Raw genomic sequence first — 23,039 nt, forward strand, 5'->3', positions numbered from 1 at the left:
AAGCACACTTTTGATGTATAGTGTAAAAAAAAAACAAAAAAAAACACAACAACACTGGTAAGAAGAGTGGACTCTAGCTGACTTTGTGCTTGTCTGATTTCTCATTATTTTAAATATTCTTGTTTGTGAAATCCTGGGTGTTTCACATGGCTGATCGTATAACAAGGAAAATACCAAATAGAGGCAAGTGTATGATCATCGGTCTCAACTCATCCCGATAAAAGAAATGAGTTTCTCACAGTTCAGAAAGAAATTGAAGTTCTGCTCATTATAAGAGAAAGTACCATAAACTATTACTAGGCAAATCAGAGCTCACCCTCGGATTATTGACTAGATTTTGTGCTGACTTTTTAATCAACTGGATTACTATCGTACCATGTTGTAAAGTGATTAGTGACATGCCCTTTAATAATTACTGTATAAAGATAGAGCAATTTAGCACTTGGAAATGAAGAAAGCAAGTACTATCTGGCCAGCCAGCTCTCCACAGATCAGAGTTTAGGAATATCCTACCATTGATTGTCCTTGGGATAAAGGGCATGGCTCTTGCTAGACAACAAACAATGGACAAAGACCTGGTCTACATCTAAAAACTTGGGCTGACCTAGCTACATCACTCAGGACTATGAATGTTTTCATCCCCTGTGTGATGTAGTTAAATCAACCTAACCCCCACTTTAGGTACAGTGAAGTTAACAGAAAAATTCTTCTGTCAACCTAGCAACTGCCTCTTGAGGGGGCAGAAAAACCTCTTGCGCCCCATAGTAAGTTTCTGAGCTACAGTGGCACAGTTGTAGCTCTGGTGCTACACTGTTTGTAGTGCTGACATATCCTGAGTCTTCACACACTGTATTTTGTCTGCATTGAAATTACAAAAGATGGCAAAATGCCTCAGGATGTGAAGAAGCTTATTTTTGTTAACAAAAGATTTAATTGTTCTAAAAACAACAAGCACTGCTGAATTTTGCAGCCAGAGGGTAAAAAATGAAATCATCACAGTTTCTACTCTGTGGCACATAAACTGGGCAATGTCCCGTGATCTGGGATTCTTACATTATCAGATTTGGACTTCTTAAGGTGCGAGTGCTTCTGGCATATTTGAATTTAATTTTTTTAGGGGGAGTGAATGACACTTCTTGGGTTACTTCATTTTCTGAAAGCCCTGAACAGCTACTAATGTTCTGAGACAAGCCAGGTGATATCCTGGGACCAACACGGCTACAACACTGCATACTAACTTTCTGCTCATTTTAGAGTCCCTGAAAGTTGTGTTGCTTTGACTGCAGTTACCTAATGATTTTTTTAAGCATTTCTTCTTTGAGCCTTTGTTTCAAACATTTTTTGAGGAGATTACTTGGAACTACCTGATGCTTTTCCCAACACTTGCATTTAAAGAAGTGGACTAATCTATTACAATTTTGCCAAAAATGTCCCTTTTAATTTTACTAAAATATTAACAACTTTAAAGATTTACTTTTATCCAATTCATGTAGCATTTTCCCTTGTAATTGTGTTTACCAGGCAAGATGTTACATGTGTTCATCTAGCTACCACCATTCAAAGCTTGGGCTAATGCTTCTGTTAAGCCTATATTTTATGTATTGCTCTCATCTTATGAATTGCAGTCTTTTATGGCTGATGTTAGTTGTATTTATATTTGCTGATCTCCTTAATTGCATATGGTAATGCTAGTGCAGGGAGTAACTTACACTGAGACAGATGATGTTTGATTATTTTAGACAGTGCAGAAAATGGTGTGTAATAAATTGAAGAGCAAGTCAAACTTACAGTCTCCAAGTCCCTTTTCAGTATAGTTATAAAGGCCTTTTGACATCCATAAGAGTCACTTTTCCTTACCAAAAAGGGTAGTTTATTTAAAAAAATTAAGAAATGCAAAGATAGATTTATGTTAGGAAGGGAGGCTGCAGTGTATACAGGGAACAGCTGCAGTTCTTTTCAGTGTTACCATCTGGATTTCACTTTGGGGAAGTAGTAAAAGGCAGCTACCATATAACTCTCTTAATCCAGAGATGCAGCTGTATTCTGGTGAAAGGTACTTTTCTGAGACAAACAGTTATTACTTGCTGTTCCCTTTAGCTGTATACTGTTCTGACCACACCCATGTTTTATCCCAACATCACCAAATATGACATAAGCTAGAGTTGCAAAATTCTACCTGCTCTCTTGCCTGGACCAAGTATTTTTTCTGACAGGCAAACAAAATATTATTATAATAATCTCAGTATAGGAGGATGAGCACATACTATTTTTCTTGATATATTTTCAAGGCTAACATAGGCCAGTTACAGCTATTTTATTTTCAATAATTTAAAAACGTTTATTTGCATGAGTGGTTAGCAAAGATACTTTGACTATTACAGAGCTTTTTACACAATTTTTAGAAATAGACTAATGTAAAAAAGCTGTTTTCAAAGAAACAAGCACATTAAAATCAAGGTGGTCACAGATTATTGAAAAACATCATTACCAGGCTCTCAATTTAAACATTTTAAACACTAAATATCGTGTGAAATTCATACAATTTATTTGTGGTTAGTTAAATGGGAGGGACAATAAACTATTTGGTTCTTCCCATTCTCAATTAAAAAGAGGCTATAAGTTATTAATTAAGGGCTCAATACTAAGCCCATGTATGAATAATCCTTAATCATGAGAGTAACCCCAATGAGACCACTAGGAGCACTTGTGTGAATAAAGGTAGGCCATTTTTAGGATCCTGCTAAAGATGTATTTTAAAAAATCCTTCCACTGTCATTGGACCACCTGCCTTTGATGTATTATCTCCAGAAGAAACCAGCTACTTCTAGCAATGCTGCTTCAGCACAACGAAGCCAAGCAGCAAGATGGCAAAGGTACACAATCTGCAGCATTTGAGCATGAAGATGCTATTTATTTATTTATTTATTTTTGAGCTCTTAAATATGCATCACCCCTATGTACTGCTATAACTGATTCAGTCTGAACCTGACAAACAAATTACAGCTTCCCCCAAAAAACTGAACAACAAAGATAAAAGGATGCAATTTTCTATCTAGAACCATGCATTACTATTACTGATCCTGTTCAATGTACCATACAATGCACTAAACCTTAACTCTGGACTTTATACACTATTTATATTACATTTGGAAATATGAACCAACAATTTTTCTGCCTGGGGAAATGGAAATGAGAAACCACTCCAGCCATATGTTTGTCATTATATTAATTTTATCTTTGGAATACTCTCAGATACTATGGTGATGAGCATGATATAGGAAATGGAACAAAAAACAACTATTACATATTCTCTCGCTGCACTCTTGATGCTGTCACCAGGACTTGAAAAATCCACTTGCCATGACTGAGCAAGGTATTTGCTCTGGCAAGTGAGTGAAACTGAATCATCAATATCTGCAGGCTGTGCACTTTCATTTTAAAAAAGTTATCTAGTCCTTATAGTAAAAATAGCCTTCCAAACATAAACCTGCCAAATCTGAACCAAGCATAAACAGACAAAGTCATCTTCCTGAGTGTGTAGACAGATGCACCAGTGCCTCTGCTTCTGTTCATTGCTTTGCCAAGCAGTCAAACAAGGAAATTAACAAGATTCTGGTCAATGTCACAATATTATAGGAATCCTGCTTGGGAAAGTTCTTTGCAGCAACAAATGCAGGCAAGGGAACTACTCATTAGGCAAGAGGGCACAAAACACAGAGGCTGAGTGAGATGTATATTGTTGGAAAACTCTTCAGCAATCACAAAAAGGGGGAGAAGTGAGGACCCACTTCTGTAGCTGCCAAGCAAGAGAAAGACAGCTCCTTCTTCTGCAGCAAGAAAGGGTGGAGTTTCAAATTTATCAAACTCCATATTTTGAACCAGATTTGGTTAGCAGGAATTCCCAGGCAGGAACCAAAGACAGGACCCTAGAAGAAAGCTCATCTCTTCCCAACAGCTTGGGGTGTCAGGTCTACTTGCCATTTTCTACTTCCAGCTAGTGATATTTAGTAAATGTTTCAAGTTCTGGCAATCAATCACTACATGTTTTTCAATGTCTAGTCTTAAATGTCAGGTAATTTCCTTAAACTCACATCTCTAAGAAAACAGAATTTGTTTTTGGTGCACTTAGTTACCTTCTTGGCTCCAAGTTACTACCAGCTATTTCCCTCAATAACTACCAAACTGTTTCAGATTCATCAGGCAACAAGAAATCTACATTTATAATTCAAGAAAGATGTGTGATCGGATTACAAATTGCTTTGCTATTTATAGAATATTGAAAAATTCTGTTAAATTTTAGTCTCAATCTTCACTCATTTAATTACAAGTCTATTGTAACCAGGCCTGATGCTTTGTTTAATCATTAAGTACTTGTACTCATGAAAGGCCTAAGTATAATAATGACCTGAGGTCTTTAATCTGCCAGCTGTTAAAACAGCTGAGGGAAAGAAACAAGAGAGATCAACCTCTTGCTACCCCAACAGCTGATTCATGGCGGAGATTTTGCATTGGCCTCAGAGGCTGTATGCACACCCTTCTAGAAAAGGAGGCAAGCAAAATTGTAACAAAAGCAAGGGGCAAATTTTAAGAGTAATAAATGAGTATCAATAGAATGAAGGGGTGAGGATCTTTGGATTATTATTATTAATAATAATTATTTGTATTACCATAGTGCCTAGGAGCCTTAGTCCATGGACCAGGACCTCATGGTATTATCTGGGTTATCTGCAAGCAAAAAAAGAACTATTGTTCCAATAACTGAGTGGAAATGCCATTACTTTTTAACAAAACTAGACTGCTGCAATTCTTTAAGAGCTGGTTTAGCTGGTAAGATTTTGCATAATTTTAACCGACAAAGAAAATGACTGCCAGATGCCTTCTGAAAGAAAATCATGGGAGAACACTGCCCCTATTCTGAAAGAGTTCCATTGGCTGCAGAACAAGCACAGCATCGATTTTAAAGACCTCATCACTTATATGGTGTTATGTGATCTGTGTCCAGAATGTTTCACTAACTTTATTTGTAACATTCCTAGCTGGGTTGCACTTTGGGGTTCTTTTTTTTTTTTAAATAAAGAATGGCTCAGGCACACCTCTGTCATGGCAAAATATGCCTGAATGTTTAATTTGGTGGAACCTCTATTGTCTTGTTTCTCTGGAACTCTACTGCTTGAGGTGCAGGAAACTAATTTTTTCTGCTTAAATCTGGGTTGAACATTTATCTTTCCAATTCAATTTTTATTGCTTATTTTGTCTTAGCGATAATAGCTTATTTGTTGGTTAAACTTACTATATAAAGTTGTGCGGTATTGTGAAGTATTTAACCTGGATTCTCTCTTTTCTGATCACAACAGTTAAACCTTGCCATCATGAGGTTTAAAAATAGCATTCTGGAGCTTCTCTGCAAATTAATGCCTATGAAAGATTAATGACAGCTTGGTTGTTTTGGATCCCAGTATTTGGTTTACAAAAAAAAACCTCAAAATGCAAACGATGGCAATGGGGACTGAATGAATGTGGGGATACGCTAGGATACAAGGATTTTCACACCTGATGTCACAATTTGAATCTTACTGAGACTGGCATTACCACCTGATGACTCTTTTTTGGCCTACATGAAATGAGTTGTGGTTCAAGTCTAATGGATGTGTCCACATCACAAAAACCCCACTACCATTAATATAATTGCCAGTTTCAGCTGACAAGCCAAGTCAAAAGAGCATGTTGACTGAACTAATCTTTGACCACTACTAGAAACAGTCCCTACAAAAATAAACAATCCAGGAATATTGGTAGAGATGTTTGAACAACCCATGCTGTATGTATGTGTTATTATGGATACCAGCTCCACCGATGTGTGTGTGTGTGTGTGTGTGGGGGGGGGGGGGAGGAAGAGGAGGAGCAAAAGGGTCAATTACCCAAGGGCCCGGGCAGATAGGATAGAGACCATGGGCAGCAGGTGACGCTTCCCGTCCCACCTCTTCCACCCGTGACCCTGGCCACACTCCAACTCCATCACCATTCTGCTCCAGGCCCCGCCCTCCGCTTGCTGCCTCCTTCCCCCCTCCTCACACTCCTTTCCCTGCTCAGCCTCCCCACCACCACGTCTCTCCTCCCCACTCAGCCCCACCGTCATTGCTCACACTGTATCCCTCCTCCCCCCGCCATTACTCACCGCCTGGGGGTAGGGAGTGTGGAAGAGAGGGGGGGCTGAGTGGGAAGGGGTGGAAGGCGGAATGTGGTGAGCAGCGAGGGGGAGGGACATGGCATTGAGCGTGCCAAGGTATGGGGTAGAGTGGGGGCAGGGCCTGGAGCCGGGGCGGGGGGGAGCAGAGTGGCGGCAGGGTCACAGGTGGAAGAGGCAGGACAGGGAGCTAGCCTCCCCAAGGGGAAATTTCACCCACCACCCATAGCCATAAACCTCAGCCAACCCTTTCTAGGAGGGCCATTGACTGTTCTACCCTTGGGCCCGGAATTGCTGTCGGCGGGCCTGATGGACACAATACAGTTCCCAATTCTGTGCATTTGGCATCTCTTAAAAAGCCCTTACTCCAGCAACCCAATACATTTTCAGCCATGGGCATAGTTTGGAGGGGTGACATTGCCCCAAACAGTAATCCTCAGGCAGGCACAGAATTTGCCCCCCCCACACAACCCCATTGGCTTGACTGGAGCCACCCCCCCCCAAATACAGAAGTCAAACTACACCTATGCTTTCAGTTCAGTACTGCTCTTTGAAATGCAGAAACACACATCACCTATAAGAGATATGTGCCCATTCATCAGTTATTAACTGAGCCTTGTGTTGCAACTGTATTTAAATCACTAGCAAAACCAGTCCAAAATACTAAAACTTTTCATTACTGTAGATTTGTGACACTGAAACATTCTGGTTGTTTTTCTACTAAAAATACATTAAGCCCATTTTCAATTTAGTGACCTTGGAATTAGGTTTTTCTCCCAATCATATTTTTCATCTTAGAAGATTCCTCATTTCTAACATTAAAAGCATGTTTTCTACAAGTTATATAACATTTAATCTAATATTGTACAACAATGAACATCTTGTATAAATATACATGACTTTATCCTACATATTTTCTACTTAATCCACCATCATATAGATTTTTGATAATTCCATGCAATGACAATATATGAAAGACTGTGTTATTTAAAATTAAGCTGTACACCTGCTGCCTGTTTCCATACACAGTGAGCTTCACCCAGACTCAACCCAAATTTAAACTTTGTACTGTCTGTCATTAGAAAGTCATCTTGGCAGGCAGCCCTACCTCTCAAAGTTGTATCACAGAAGTTAGTAACAAAGAAACTAGGTTAGGGACAGGTTCTGAAAAGAAGCCATATAGGAAAGATACGGCTGTGTATTCAAGTGAATAAAGAATATATTTAAAGCCAAATAAAGTTGTTATTTCAAAATCTGGTCATGTATTGCCTTTATCTACATTGAGATTTGAAGGCATATTAACATATTTCTAGAGAATCCTGTTGTAACATTGTTCTCTAGAAAGGCCCTAAAATTTTCCTAATACAGGAATACAATACAGACAGGACCTACAACCCCATAAAATAATTTTACAAACCATGCAACAAACGAAGTTAGGCCTGCACTTGCCAGGGAAATTATGTTAGCAGTGCCTTTCAAAGAACTATATTCTTAATATAATTATGTATTAAATACTTGTCATTTACATAGTACTTCTGTTTCCAAGGACTCTAAAGTGCTTTACAAACTAACTTCAGTGGGATATACTGTGCGCTTGGCACATTTGAAAATTAGGCCCCTCATTTAAGCGCCTAAATATGGACCTAGAGACCTAACCTGAGGCACACATTTTCTAAAACTTTTGGCTGAGAGTTTAAGAGATTTGCCCAAGGTCACACAACGAATCAATGGGAGAAATCAGAAGTCTAGACGCCCAGTCTCCGGTTCTAACCACAAGACCCACAGCGCCTCGCTCATATTTAAAGCAGTGTTCGCACTTTCCAAATTCAGAGGATTAAAGAGGTCTCACTTTCCATCCACACAGCCAGGCCAGCACCAACCCTAGGACAGGGACAGGAATTCTGGATTCGACCCATCAGAAGCAGGCAAACTACGTACGGGACGTTCTGTGACATGCTGCGAGCTGGGGGTCTGCCTAGCAAAGGGCTGTAAGAATTCAAGCCGGTCGTTACAAACTCACTGACCACGCACCGGCCCCCCGCACCGCCCGTTTTATTTCCAGCCTGGTTTTACGGTCAGCCGTTTGACCCGCACAGCGCCAGCCCCGGGGGCGCTCGCCCAGCTTGCTGCCGGCCCGCAGCCCTGCCCCAAAGCCGGGGAGCGGAGATCTGCGGGCGGGGCTGGGCAGCCAGCTGCCTACGGGGATGCGGGGACAGGCCGTGTGATACCGGACGAAGGGGGGGGGGGGGGCCTCAGCAGCGACACACGCCGCACGAAGCGGAGCGCCTGGTCCCCCGCCCGCCGCTGGACACTGCCTTGAAATGAACGAACCCCGCCGCCACCCCGGGCGGGGGGAGCCCTGGGAAGGGGATGAATCCCCCCCTCGCCGCTTCACCCGTAAATACGGTACAAAATCTAACTAACGACGAGCAGAGATGGCAGCAGCCCCCGCCCCCCCCGTCCCAACCTCCCGCCCCTCCCCCCAACACTCTTCTCTCTCCCTCCCCCACCCCCAGGTCTCCCCATCACCCCTCCCGCCCATGCCTCCCCGACTCACGTTCTCCCACCAGCAGGATCCTCACGTCCTTCTTCATCTCCCCGCTCCCTGGGCCCAGGCTGCGGGTCCCGCTCGCATCCGGGGTTGGAGGCAGGCTGCGGCGTGGCCTGGCCCGGCCCGGCCCGACCTCCGGCTCCCCCACGCTCCAGCCCCCTCAGCCGGCTCCGTGCGTCCGAGCCTTCCACTGCCCCCCAGCGGCACAGCGGTTACGGCAGCCCGAAGGGGACAGACGACGATAGAGCGAGGGGAGAGCGTGAGCGCGCGAGCGCGCCCCCTGTCGGCGAGGAGGGTGTACTACTGGCGCCGGGCTCTGCTGCTGGCCGGAGCAGGGAGGGGTCGGCGTTGAAGCCTCTGCAGAGTGTCTGTGCTGGGAATGAGTGAAACTGTCCGTCCGTCCAGGCTGTGTCCGACAGACTCACTCGCAGCATGGATAGACAGTCCGTCCAGGCTGTGTCTGTCTGTGTTGGGGGGGGGGGAAGTCTGTCCGTCCATGCTGGGGTTGTCTGTATTCTGAGGGTCTGTCCATGCTGAGGTTGTCTTGTGTTGTGGGGATCTGTCTGTCCATGCCGGGGCTGCTTGTGTTGGGTGGGGTCTGTCTGTCCGTGCTGTGTCTGCCTCCCCACGTTGAGGGTGTCGGGTTGTATGTCTGTCCATGCAGAAGATGTGTCTGTAACGTGAGTTTATCTGTCTCTGGCTTTGAACGGGCCTTTTTGTGGCGTAGGTCTGGCTTTCTCTCCGTGCTGAGAGTCCAGGGTTGGCAGATGAAGATGTCAAACCCTGGGGACACTGTGCCATTGCCATCCCTGAGTGCATAGGGGCAGGGAGACCGTCTATGCACGAGAGAATCCCACAGGATGCACAGGGGAGTCCTTCTCAGCCGAGTGTGAGGGGCAAGAGTCCCCACAGTGTCACGCGTGCAGCACAATTTAACACCACACAAACTGGACCCTGCACACTTAAATGTTCTATGGACTTAATTTCCACCTCTGTTTTTGCCTCAATGTTGACCACAGGCCTAGGTGGTAAGGTCTCCTTGCATGGTGCTTCTGTTTTATAAAGACAAAGAGCAGTATCTGCTAATAGGGTCATTCAGTTTCAATTATCAGAAACCTGAATAAAAAATGCCCATTAAATACTAACCGGGCATTCTGAGTCTGGTTTATCACATGAAATACAACAAGCTGACCACAGTATTGTGCAGCCTTCCCTAGTTTTGTATGTGTAGCCTAGAAACTAACAGCTGAAGCCAGCACTTTTTACTCAGGTATAAAACTAGTTTAGTCAATGGGAGTTTTGCCTGAGAAAAGGCAACAGGTTTACATCCTAAGGGCTAAATCTTGGTTCCATTAAAGTCATTTGGAATTTTGCCCTTGGTTTCAATGAGATTGTGATTTGGATTTCAGTAATGGAAGACATCCAGTCAGATTTTCATATATTTTAATCTAAATATCATTCACATCAACAACACAAAGTAAAAGACAGCAAATGAGACATGCAAATGATGTGTATGAAGAGCTGGAACCAAGGTAAAGTGCCCATTTTTACAAACAAAAACAAATTACAGTCTTGGAGCAGCTGCGATCAGCCTGCATTTGGGAAATTAAAAGTGCCCAAATCCTGTTCAGTATGCTCCCCATTTTGTTGCTGTTCTTTCTCTCTTTTCCAGGTGGACTTGGGGAAAGAAATACCAGTGCTGTTATGAACCAGGGCCAACTTGCTTGCATGTCATCCCCCATGCAACAGCTCTCAGATCCACACGACGGACCTAGATTCCTGCAAAACCTCCATGAATGTGCTTACCTTTAAGCGCAAGTGTTGTCCAATGACTTCAGAAGGAAGACTTGTGCTTAAAGTTAAGCAGATTTGTAAATGTTTTGCAAGAGCAAGACCTTAAACTCCAATGTTCTGCTTTCCCTAGCTGTGAAGAAATCTTCACTGTTGGAAATACACAGTGTGTGTGCAGAATCAGGGCTGTAAGAGTAAAATTTTGCTCTCTGGTCTTCATGCACAAACTTAGGTACATGCCCCTGTAACCCATGTGCTCTGTACCACAGCATTTGAATTTTGAAGGACCCAAAGAAAGGGTAGAGAAAGCAGTGGGGAGAAGACAGACTTTTGTTTGAATACTACATCTCTGCACACATGCAGGACAAGGCAATTCAGCTAGAAGGGACCCAAAATATGCAGAAGTAGGGTGTGGTAGGCACTAGACATACTCAAGAGTTGTTTCTGAAGCTAAGAAGTTTTCATATAGAACAAGCAGTCTTGCAAATTCCACACGTATTCACCCTTTGAAAGTTGAGTCAATCAGTGCTGGGAGGGAAAGATTATAAATAAAGGAGTTAAAGACAGCCCTGTGGACCCAGCAGCTGATGGATGCAGGAATGAGTCTGCTGGGAAGGCTGAGCCCAATGCCTGAATCACTTTAGGAAACAGATGACTGCAGGTCCAGCCTTACTTAAGGGAAGCCCTCTATTAGGATAATGTCTGGTCCACTGCTGTGTGTTTTCAGGACCAACAGAGAGAGTGGAAGGGGAGCGTTTGTCATCCATAGAGACTACTATGCCTGTGGAATTTACTGCTTTAAACTGGGATTTTGACCCAGTTAAAGAAATAATGTGGCAGAGCCCAGTGAGGGGAGGGTTTGTACGTTTGTACATACCCCGCCTTAGGTGGGGGTGATAAGATGGACATCCTGTTTTGTTTTATTTATAATTGTGCTCACCAGCAGAACCTTGTGAGATCTTTTTTTCACCAGGGTTCTGGAATCAGCAAATAAAGGGCATACCCCACTATATCTCTCTCCAAACTGCTTCAAAAGGCCTGTGTTTGATAACAGCAAATAAGAAGTCAATCCTTCTCCCATTGAAATCGATGGAAGTTTTGGCACAGACTTCAAAGGAAGCAGGACAGGACTTGTGTTCAGTGAGCTAAATGGAGCCACAAAGTGGGCCTGATCCTACAAGCTTTACTCATAGGAATTTCCCTACTGATTATCGCAGCCAGAATGGCTCTGTTGCCATACTGCGGCCTGGTGGAGAGGAGTCTACCCCCGCAAACCTCCCCTGTGCACAATCTGGTTACTGAGGCTGACCTTCTCCTATCAAACAGCCCTATTGTGCCTCATTCCTGGCCTCTGGTCCCTAAGAAGGAGAAGTGAAGACATTTTCCTTAGGGGATTGGCATAAGCTGTTAATGGCAGATAAATGGCACATTTTGCAGTTAAACATTTCAACAACAACAACTGCTTCCAAAAAGTATACACACTCCTGAGCTTAGCAGGGAGGATGTGCTAAGTAGAACAGGACGTTCTTCCTCTGGGAGATTCCCTGGGTCCTCAAGGGTACACAACCCATTTACTGGAATTTAATATATATCCCCCAAACATGCATCACACTCATGGAATCTTCCTCTCTTGTCCTAGCCCCTATTTAGCGGATTCAATTCCAGCTCTTTCATTCCACTCAACAGGATTCTACTGGATGTCCCTATTAACGTAAGGGGTTGTTTTAGGTTGACAATAACCAAAGTGGATGGAGGAACACACTATAGTATAAGGGACCAATTTAATTTCTCAAAGCTTCCCTGTGAGTAAAGAGTGAAAGTTATATATGGCACAGGAAAATCACAGCTTGTGCTTATGAGATTCTTAAAGGTCTTGTCCTTCTCTGGGCATTTCCCATTCAAATGCATCTCTGTAAAGAATGTTCTCTCTCAAGGCTGATGAAGTGGCGGTGTACCTACACTTTATTGTTTGGCATAGAAAGCTATGTTCTCTGGGCTGGAACTGTCCTCTGCATTTCATGAAACATGGGTCCCCTTCCTAGGTGCAGTCTGAGAAGGAGATATGGCCAGAATTAGTTTTGAAATTATTTAACCCTACTTAGGATATCTGCCTCGCTCCTGTAAGCACAGATCCCTGCTTCTCATTATTATCATGTGATGGAGTTGCTTTAACAAAGCCAGGGCAGATCAGGCAGGATTTGTAACAAGGAGGGAGAAAACAGAGAAAATCAGAGGAAGAAAACATCAGCTGTTAATTTCTCAACATGCTAGAGATGGTACTCCTGTATCATAATATAAAAGACACATCCAAAACCTGAAACTCTTATAAGAGCTCTATAATTGCAACCCTGCAATTCACAGATAAATCTTCAGTTTCCATAAGAACTGCAGTCTAGGCCCTGTTGATATGATTTATAGTTAAGGAGCCTTCTTCATCTAAACCATACTGCCAGAAAGCAGGGTAAACAGGACGTGGGATATTGATTTCAAATCTGTGCAAGAGCGTTTCTTTATCAGTGAGAGAGTAAAATGACAGGTGCTTGTTTGGAAGATCAAGGAAAACGCCAACCTTCAGGGGTCTGTCTTCACTTAACCGGGTTTCCTGGTTCCTGTGCCATGCTGACAACTGTTTATTCTTGCCAGTCCATTCCACACACCAGGATAGTTCAGTTCTCCCCAATTGCTCATATTTACCAATATTTCCATCAGCGACTCCAACAGCCCATCCGTTGCTGTCCTTGGTACTTACTTCCCAGTAATGGCATCCATCAGAGAAACTTTGGGAACACATCACCTGGCTGATGCAGAATCTCTTGGGAGTTGGTTCATAAGGCAGCGGAAAACGGGATACAATCACTTTCTTGTTCTCAGATGTGATCTCCAGGTAACGATGGATTCTTTGCAGATCAAAGGTCACATTCACTGCCCCTAAAATAGAGAATGGAAAATATCCTAACCTGAAGGCAACAGGGAGACTGGTCAACGAAACATTTTCAACCAAGGTGAAACAAAGCTGAAAGATTAAGTGCCCTCAGCATACTGCTGGATGTGTGCCCCTTTAGGATAATCCAAATGCCAACCATCTAGCAGTGATCAAACAACGAAGCCTAACAAAATAGAATAATAATGATTAATTCATAAATTGCTTGATATGGCAAACTGCTGAGAACCCTCAATTCCCAGTGAACTCCCAGTGAACAAATCCCCAAGGGTCCAGCTCTTACCCAAGCAAGGTCTCCCTGGTTGACTGCCAGTATTGGGTAAAAACTCAGTAAGGACCTTTGGATTTGGCTCATAGACTTCAGGAGAAGCAGAGGGCACCTAACACTTTGACTCTGTTCCCAGTCGCAGTCTTACAACACAATGATCCCATTACCAATACAAGTGGGATACTTACCACATCCATCAGAATCTATGTAACCACCACTTCATTTGAACAAGTTATTGTACAGTTGTCAGATAGATAAGTTTGAACAGTGGTTAAGCTATAATACTTTCTATTATGTTGTAAACATGCCTTCCTTTAAAATAAATACTTTAAGTAAACAGCCAGATCCTTAGCTGGTGTAAATGAGCATTGCTCTCTTATGCCAATAGAGCTACGCCGATTCATAGCAGCCAAAGACCTTGTTGGTGAACATTCTAAAATCCTTCATTTTCATGTTGCTCTCCAATGGTCACGTTGAGTTACATACTTACACTGAGAAAACTGACTTGAAATAATTGGTTCTGGAATGCCAGACGCAGACAGCACAGATGTGGAACAGACACTCGTCTCCTGAAGTAAACCTACAGTTTGTGATAAATGGGGAGAGAAATCTTTCTCTTAGGGGGGTTTCTTTGAATAAGAGGCAAATAACAGATCCCGAAAACAAAAATACAATTGCACTGGCTAATAGTTACAGTACATGTCAAATAGGAGAAAAATAATACCTGACACTTTTATAATGCTCTCTGACAAATTTCTAGATGAATGTGTATGCAATTACTCATGCAAAGATATTTGTGCAGTTCTATAGAGGAGGTGGCCTGTCCCTCCCTGTCTATCTATCAGGTGTGGATGCTCTGGAAACCAGCAAAAGTCCATAGCCCTCGCCTAGGGCAGGGCAAGCAGAGTGAGCCAGTTACAGCGTACGGAGGCTTCGCAGGCCCAGGGGTGTGAGTGGTGAGGGGGGAAGTGGACGCAGGCCCACCCGACTCCACTGCATCCCAACCCAGGCCCTAGCAGTGGTGGGGCATCCTGCCACTGGGTCAGCGGGGCTCCAGCTGCAACTCGCTGATCAGTGGTCAAGCTGGCATCGGGCAGCTCCTCCAGGTCACAGGGGCCAGATAGTTCCTCTGGCTCGCAGGGCCCAAGTAATTCCAGAAGGTCTCTGGCACCCCAGCCGGTAGGCAGCCCTGACAGCTCCTCCACAAGGCAGGGGTTAAGTAACTCCCCTAGCTCACAGGACCCAGGTGGCTTCAGCAGGTCCTTGGAGCTCTAGCTGCTAGGCAGGCCTGGCTGCTTCTGCACAGGGCAGCGGCCAGGCTCAGGTCCCAGTACCAAGCAAGAGACATCCTTCTCCTTCAGCCACTCTCCCCTGCCTGAGCTGGAGGGCCTGCCCTTTATACTTCCTGTTCCTGTCTTAGTCCCACCCCTCTGCTTCTGGCGGGGTGGGTGTGGCATCTCCAAGCCCGCCCTCTGGGGTTTGAGTGGCAGTTCCTCCCTGTCAGTCTTGGAGGGAGGCCACGCCCCCTCGCTACAAGTTGGTATATGTACTCTGCATCTGCAATTATCAAAACATTTTGCACACAGCTGCAGTCACTGTATGTACAGATGACCAATTAGATGTGTAACAGACCAATTAGACATGATACTGTACAAGTAATCATGATAAGTGCATTCATAAAGGAATTATCTGTTCTATACAGGTTCTTATACTGTGCTTATCATTGCGGTATCTGAGCATGTATGTTTTTGCATGTGTATTTCTAAAATATTAAATAACCTCCACTCATGGAACTGTCTCTATGATTTACAATAACACTATAATGCATATTTGCAAGACTGTCACTTGGAACTCTCTTTATACATCTGACTCACTCTCAACATTAATCTGCACAGTCCTTGTGAAAGGTTTTTTGGCACAAGTGTTTTGGAAAGAACTTTGCTTTTATGTTAATACTTTATACTTCTGTTGCTGCCTGCTGCATAGGGTCCCCATCTGGCAAACACCTATATGCATGCTTAAAATTAAGCATGTGAATAAGTGTTTGCAGAATCAGTACCTGAGCCCCCACAGTACAAGAATTATACTTGAAACAAGAGGAACAAAAAGTAGAAAGAAACTACTCATTGGAAACATTCACTAGGGAGGATCTGCTCACAGCTAACTCCCTCCAGGTTTCATTAATCTGGTGTTTGCTAATTAATGGGGAAGTTTCTAGAACCAATCAATGAGACTCATTCAATTTCTTATTGCATCTGAAAAGTTTTTGGGGCAGGGACCTTGTCTTTATTTCTGTTTGCACAGCACCTAGAACTTTGTGCTTTATAAGTAATAATTTCTCTACAGTAGGCCTGTGGTCCTTAGGTTCAAGTTCTCCTAATCATCTGCTGAGTGGATAGGCCCAGTTCTTTAGCATAAGAACTGTACTGGGGACACGGGCAAATATTGAGCCAATCCTGACATCCTTGTTAAGGCATAACTATCTGTGACAAAGAACTTGGGAACTTGGCCCACTCTTAGTAAATACTCTACTTTTGGACTGCATTTCTTTTAGGAAAATTGTTTACATTGAAATCTAAATAGTAAGCAGAGAATGAAACATAACGGATCTGTTTCCAAATTGCTTCTAGTCAACTTCACTTTCTGGTTCCCATGGAATAGCACACTATTACTAGGTCTTCAAAACTTCAAGGGATTTTGGAATACTCTACCCCTTTCTCTAACCCTCCCTCCCCCCAATGTTTTTTAAAATGCTACAAACACCTCTCTATTTCTATTATACTCAGCAATACTTTTTAAAAACAAATCTTACATTTTCAGCCCAAACTTCCTAGCAATGTCCCTTTAAGTAATATAAGTACAACCCTGCAAGCGAGGTCTCCGACATGGTGTTGACTTCAATGGGAGGTGAACATGCACAGAACCTTCAGGCGTTGCTCAGCACCTTTCAGGATCAAGCCCTGTAACAAGCCAAGAGGCTTCACAACAAAAGAAGACACACACAAAGTAAATTTACCTTGTGGCAGCTGTGCTGGATATTTTTTCAATATTAACGTTTCTAATTGTTTCTTGAGCCCTTCTACAGCGCTTGTGACAACACTAATCTTCTCAGCATCAAGTGTAATTTTAGTCATTATTTCCGGAGAGCCTATGCAAATTTCTCTTTTAGATGATGCGTCCTGAAAACAACAGAAGAGATGAATGCAAGGGTGGCTTGAGCTGAACAAATGGCAATAATTCCATCAAGAATTTCATAAAGTCAGGAGAGGAAAGCACCAGTAAGTTCTCCAGAAATCGTATACTTTACAGAGCGAGTTTTCTTTATAATATTGTGATCAGAGGAGAAGAACCTGAAACCCTGCTGAAAATACTGAAAGATATTTTCTTGATCAAAAATGAAAATAACTTATTCCCCCAACAGAGCTCATACAGAGACTTGCCTCTCCTAAATATAGTCAGATCATAGCCTTTTTAAATAAACAACCCCCTAGTCCCCACACACAGATATGATTTCTTTCTCTCTAGACTTCCTTTTCAGACTCTAGAGACTGCGGGAAAAATCAGTTTTTAAAAACTAAGTAGACTTAGATTAAGAGTCTAAGACCAGAAGAGACTATTGTGATAATAGAATAAGCCTACTGTATAATACATGCCATAGAACTGCCCTGAAACAATTACTAGAGCATATCTTTTAGAAAAATATTCCAAACTTTAAAAAAGTAAAAATTCCCAGTGATAAAGAATTCGCCCACCACAACCTTTGCTATTGTTCTAATGGTTAATCATCCTCGCTGTTAAAAATGTACATCTTATTTCCAGACTGAATGTACCTAGTTTCAACTTCCAGTCAGTGGATATTGTTACACCTTTCTCTGCTAGACTGAAGAGTCCATTATCAAATACCTGTTCCCCACACAGGTATTTATAGACTGTGATCAAGTCACCCCTTAACCTTCTCTTTGTTCAGCTACATAGATTGAGCTGCTTGAATCCTTCATTATAAGGCGTGTGCTCTAATACGCGAATCATCCTCATGACTCTTCTTTGACCCCTCTCCAATTTTTCAACTTCCTTCTTAAATTGTGGACACCAGAACTGGACACAGTATTCCAGTAGCAGTCGCACCAGTGTCAAATGCAGAAGTAAAATAACTTCTCTACTCCTATTCTAGATTCCCCTGTTTATGCATCCAAGGATCACATTAGCCCTTTTAGCCACAGCTACATTAAATAGCATAGGGCCAAGAACCGATCCCTGCAGAAACCCACTAGAAACACACCCACTCAGTGGTGATTCCCCATTTACAATTACATTTTGAGACCTATCAGTTAGCCAGTTTTTAATCCATTTAATGTGTGCCGTGTTAATTTTATATTGTTCTAGTTTTTTTAACAACATGTGCGGGCCCATGTAAAACACCTTGCAGAAGTCTAAGTGTATTACATCATCACTATTACTTTTATTAACAAAACTTGTAATCTCATTAAAAAAAAAGGTGTCAAGTTAGTTTGACAGGATCTGTCTTCTATAAACCCATACTGACTGATATTAATTACCTTCTATTAATTCTTTCTTAACTGAGTCCCATATCAGCCTCTTCATTATCTTGCCCCAGATCAATGTCAGACCAACAGGCCTATAATTCCCAGGTCATCCTATTAATCCTTTTTTAAAATTGACATAACATTAGCTTTCACTGTAAGAGAGACATATAATCAAATAATTGGATCTTATCTTTGCTTTGGATTTGACTGAGAACTGGCTTTAAACACTAGTCCAGAGATGACAGACTTGTGCATTAAGCCACGATACAAACAAGCGTGCTTCCCTCTGCAAAAAAACCTTTGGTTCTGAATCTGCACCCAGAATCAACACTAGCATTTTTCTTCAAATTCCTCACCTGTGAGCTCTCCCTGGTGCTGCTCCACCAGTAGCAGCAATGGTGGGAACCCTAGCCGGAGTTGTAACTCCCATGTTGTCTCAGTCTGTTCAGAGCAGGTCTAAATGGCACTGTGGTTATAATGGCAGTATCCTATCTACACTACTGCTCCTATTGTCGCTACCCTGGTCGTGCTGCACCAGTGAGAGTGCAGCACTGGGAAATCTGAAGACGAGTACTAATGCAGGTAGTAAGAGCTGCACGTGCTCAGTACTTGCTCAGCACCTCACAGGGTTTGGCCCATAGATTTCTACTTACACTCAGCTGCTCCACGGTGCTATCTTGCAGCGCTTTTTCCAGCTGGGTTTTGATTTCTGTGAGCTTGTTCACTTTCGTGGTGAGCTGGCCAATCATGGCTTCTATTTTTTGTTGAGCCACTTGTTGCTCTTGTTCAATGACCATCAATGTGGCTCTCTCTTGTGTTTCAAGGAACTGTTTCATGGCACAGAAGTCTTCAGTAATCAAGCCTTTGATCTGAGACACATATTCCTGTAGGGCAGCAGATGGGGAGTGAGTTCTGTTAGCAACCAAGAGGTGAGGAACATCAGCATCTAAAGCCTGATCTAACCCTCTCTGGCAAGTGACCACTTCATTTCAACACAATTATTTTTATTCAGAGGGAGACAGTGCCCTTAATAAATACACGTATTTGGCACACGGGCTGCAATGGGAGTTTTGGTTGCACTAGGAATATAGGGTTGGGCTACTGTAAGGACAGCAGTCCTCAGTCAATGCTATAACACAGAGACTGAGATCCTAGCTCAGCTCCTTGTTGCTGTAAGAGGCACAGGTGCATCACATGCAACTCCTTGTTGGGAGGCAAAAGAGGCAACGGTGTCCATCACTTTGGGGCAACCACTCTGACCAGCTCTGGGGCGTAGTTATAACAGCTGATGCCACATCCAGCACTCCTCAGAGAAAACCACCAGGGGGTGTAGGGACATCACAGGAGGATGACATCACAGGACATCACAGGAGGATGATCCTGGGCAGGCTCCTTACCCCATGTGGTCCTAAATAAAGTTGGTCGTGATTTCTCAGTGAGGGGTTGACCCATGTATATACTTACGTTTATTTCAACGCTGTCCTGCTTGCTGCTGAAGATGGCATCTTGGGCTGTTGCAATTTGCTTGGAAACCTCACTTAGTTCCAATTTCACCTTTAAAGTGAAACATATGATCGTTTATTTATATAACCCTTGTAGAAAATGTGAAAGGGTTAGAGGACATGATGGGAAAGTGCCTGTGCCTTGTTTACACCTTACTTAGCCCCAGATCCAGCAAACTATTTAAGCAGGCCATTAACTTTAAGCATGTTGGTAATTCCATTGAAATCGATGGGATTACTCATGTACTTAAAATTTGTTGAGAGTTTAAGTGCCTTGCTGGATCAGAGCCAGAGATTGTAGGGGCTGTCTTTTCATTGTATTTTGTGTAGGGTGCCTAATCTGATGGGGCCCGATCTCTGACAGGGCCTTCCTCGAAGCCAACACAATACAAATAAGAAATATTCAGAGTAGTTCATAATAACCAACCCGCTCCAGCAGAATCCAGAGTGGTGATGGGTAATGCTCCTTTTCTCCTCAGCCCCCTGCCTAGGGAGGCAGAGGGGGGGCTCCCACTGGGCTGTCATCTCTCCCTGCCTCTCTAAGGGTGACCAGATGTCCCGATTTTATAGGGACCTGATATTTGGGGCTTTGTCTTATACAGGTGCCTATTCCGCCCCGCCGGCACCCGCTGTCCTGACTTTTCACACTTGCTGGCTGGTCACCCTAGCTTCTCTCCAGTAGCTACACGAGAGGGCTGGGAGAGTCAGGGAAACTTGGTGGCATCCCCGCCACCACTACACTGTGACAACGGCAACACGCAGTGAGCTGGCTGGGGGAGGAAAAGCAAGAGGCAAAGGCAGATCCGGGGCCAGAGGGCAGGTGGTGCTGGTTGGAGAAGGGGGGAAAACCCAGCGGGGGGGAGAAAGGGTGACAAGGAAGAGAAGACGGGGGGCAGAGGAAGGGAAGAGGCAGAGATCGGAAGCAGAGGAGAGCGAAGGAGACAGGGAAGCCCGGCAAGAAGCAGCCGGCGCAGGTCCCGGGGAGCTGCCCCACCTGCGGGCTCCGGGCGCCGGCAGGCTGTGGGGCCAGGCGGTGGCAGTGGTGGCCCCTGGAGGGTGGTCCCGGCAGCGCCAAGCCGCGGCCCGCCCGGCGGTAGCACTCCAGCACGGGCCTCCAGCAGCACACTCCGCGCCAGCAGCCGCTGGGGCAGGTGGCGCAGAATCACTCACTGCACTAGCTTAGATTCAAATGGCTTTGGGAGCACAGGAGAAACAACAACACCACTAGACTGGGCAACAGACCCAGACAGGCCGAAGGACAATGATTAAATGCATCTCCCTCCAAAAGGGAAGCCAGTGGGGCCCCAAGATAGAATGTCCTGAACGGAGACTCGGAGAGGCTTTCCCAGATGTCTAAGGCTTGATCTTGTGAGCTCAGCATTCGCAAGTCACCCTGCATCACTAATGGGTTTGTGAGAGGCAAGCCCAGCAAATCCATTTCTCCAGAGTACCTGTTCCCCATCTCTCCAACTGCCTGGTTTTCTGCCCAACCTAACTGGGCCTCTCTTGTCAGAGCTGCAGAATTGTAATGTGGATGCACTTCAGACCATGAAGGCACCGCAGCCGCAAAGTAGTTACCTAGTGTCTAGATCCGCTAAACTGTGCCTGCTGCTATTTGGTCCCACAAAGTAAAAAGAAAAGAAAAGAAGGATTGCAACAAAAGTGGATCCAAAAATACAATGTAACTACTATTAATCATTCATGTTGGACAAAGCTACCAGTGCTACACCCAGTTTTTAATTGATACCCTGCTACTGGAGGAATTAAGGCATTGTTCTTGTCTTTGCTATTTTAGTTGGACTGTTCGCTGTCTGGGGGGGCACTGTGTGTGTCTATACACAGCCTAGTGCAAGGACCCCCTGATCCTGGCTCGGGCCTCTAGCTCAGTAATAACTAGGTATTTTTAAAAAGAAATAAAATGCAAATGAATAAATAATGATGTTAAAACAACTTCAAGGCTGAAAACAGAAAGACAAGAAAGGCAGGAAATGCAGATGTGAAGGTTCTCATGGCAACATTAACTCCCCCCACCCACTGAATACATGCAGAGGTTTTCCTTATCTACAGTGAACTGTCACGGAATGACTTACTGACTTCATTGGGAGTTGGAGTGAGCCCTATATGTGCCCCTCGCTGTGATATCTAGGTGGCAATCAATCTATTAGTTAGGTGGTTGCACCTTGGTATGTCCAGTGCACCTCAGTTACACCCAGAAAGCGCCATTGTCTTTCCACTGATTTCAATAGGGTGTGGGTCAGGCCCTCAGGCCATTAGTCCTTTCTAAAGATGCTGCTTTAGGAAAAGTAATCTGGCTTCCTATTTCCCTTACATCTGCCCACTAACGTTATCACCATGGTGATGCTGGAAAGGGAACACAAAGTAGTCAGCAAATACAAAATGAATGTTGCGAGAGCAATGTTAACCTGTTGGCAAAGACACAGTCAAACTCTGTTCTCACAACCATAAGGAAGTATATGCTGATTTATGGCCCAGTTCTGCAAGGTACTGAGTATGCTGAGCACCCTCAACTCCCAACTGATGTCAGGCTCCAAAGATTCGTGCCTGTAGCTCTTAAATAATAAAACACCTAGTATTTGTAAGTAACCAATCTAAATAAGCAGCATGCAGGAAGTACCTTGGTTTCCCATGCTATCCTGTCTGGAGGAAGGCCAGCTTGAGAATTCCTATCCCAGGATTCACTGGCTTTTTGATCAGCTTCGTGAAAGAGTTTCAATGCTTCCTGATGTTTCTCCAATTCGCTTTCCTCTCCTGGTTTTTCTGCAGTTCTCTTCAGATCCTGGATTATTTCCACCACGTTGGCCAGCTGCCTGTTTGAGAGTAAGTCTTTCTGATGAAAACTCTTCCTACAATGAGGACAGCAGACATCTGTTCCCAATTCCTTGCAATACTGCGTGATACAGGCTCGGCAGAAGCTATGGGCACATTTTGTGATGATTATCGGGTCTTTAAAATACTCCAGGCAAAGAGAACAAGTCACTTCGTCATGGAGATTTTTGACAGGATTAGCAGCAGCCGCCATGGCCTCCAGGAGAGAGAAACAATGTGAACTTTCAGTTTCATTTATTCTTATGAAAGATTATCCACCAGTGAGCCCAGAAGGGGAGGAGCCCTCTGTTCCCTGTCCACCCATCTGGAGTGAGTTATTTAGTAGTCCAACCCCAGGTCGGAACTGTGCCATGGCAAACATTTGTCACTGTGTAATCTAAATCCTTATATCTATTATAATAATCATAGGGA

At 43.8% G+C, this 23,039-nt stretch overlaps 2 protein-coding genes across 4 annotated transcripts in view; both read right to left on the bottom strand.

Annotated features, from left to right (window-relative positions):
- Positions 1–8,878, bottom strand: part of RHOT1 (ras homolog family member T1) — a 39,847-nt gene extending 30,969 nt beyond the window's left edge. For all 3 annotated transcript variants that reach the window (XM_067547385.1, XM_067547384.1, XM_067547380.1), the window contains exon 1: positions 8,742–8,878. In XM_067547385.1, the coding sequence (XP_067403486.1) occupies positions 8,742–8,778 (37 nt within the window). In that variant the 5' untranslated portion in view covers positions 8,779–8,878. The remainder of the gene's footprint in view (positions 1–8,741) is intronic.
- A 1,283-nt stretch (positions 8,879–10,161) lies between these two features.
- RNF135 (ring finger protein 135) lies at positions 10,162–22,976 on the bottom strand. The gene is made up of 6 exons (XM_067547813.1): positions 22,417–22,976; positions 19,744–19,833; positions 18,933–19,163; positions 16,752–16,914; positions 14,226–14,315; positions 10,162–13,454 (listed from the first exon to the last, which is right to left on the bottom strand). The coding sequence occupies exons 1-6, from the start codon at positions 22,819–22,821 to the stop codon at positions 12,919–12,921; spliced, it is 1,515 nt and encodes a 504-aa protein (XP_067403914.1). The 5' UTR covers positions 22,822–22,976; the 3' UTR covers positions 10,162–12,918.
- Positions 22,977–23,039: the final 63 nt, after the last annotated feature.

Source organism: Emydura macquarii, unplaced genomic scaffold (genome assembly GCF_026122565.2).
Source record: "Emydura macquarii macquarii isolate MOO-44397 ecotype Brisbane River unplaced genomic scaffold, CSIRO-AGI_Emac_v2 contig_1230, whole genome shotgun sequence".
Lineage (NCBI taxonomy): Eukaryota > Metazoa > Chordata > Testudines > Chelidae > Emydura > Emydura macquarii.

Coding starts and splice junctions, on each gene's coding strand:
- RNF135 (XM_067547813.1), bottom strand. CDS start 22,821: ATGGCGGCTGCTGCTAATCCTGTCAAAAATCTCCATGACGAAGTGACT. Junction 16,915..18,932: donor GCACCGTGGAGCAGCTGAGT/GTAAGTAGAAAT, acceptor TGTTGTTTTCAG/GACGCATCATCTAAAAGAGA. Junction 14,316..16,751: donor TCCAGCACAGCTGCCACAAG/GTAAATTTACTT, acceptor CACAAACTGTAG/GTTTACTTCAGGAGACGAGT.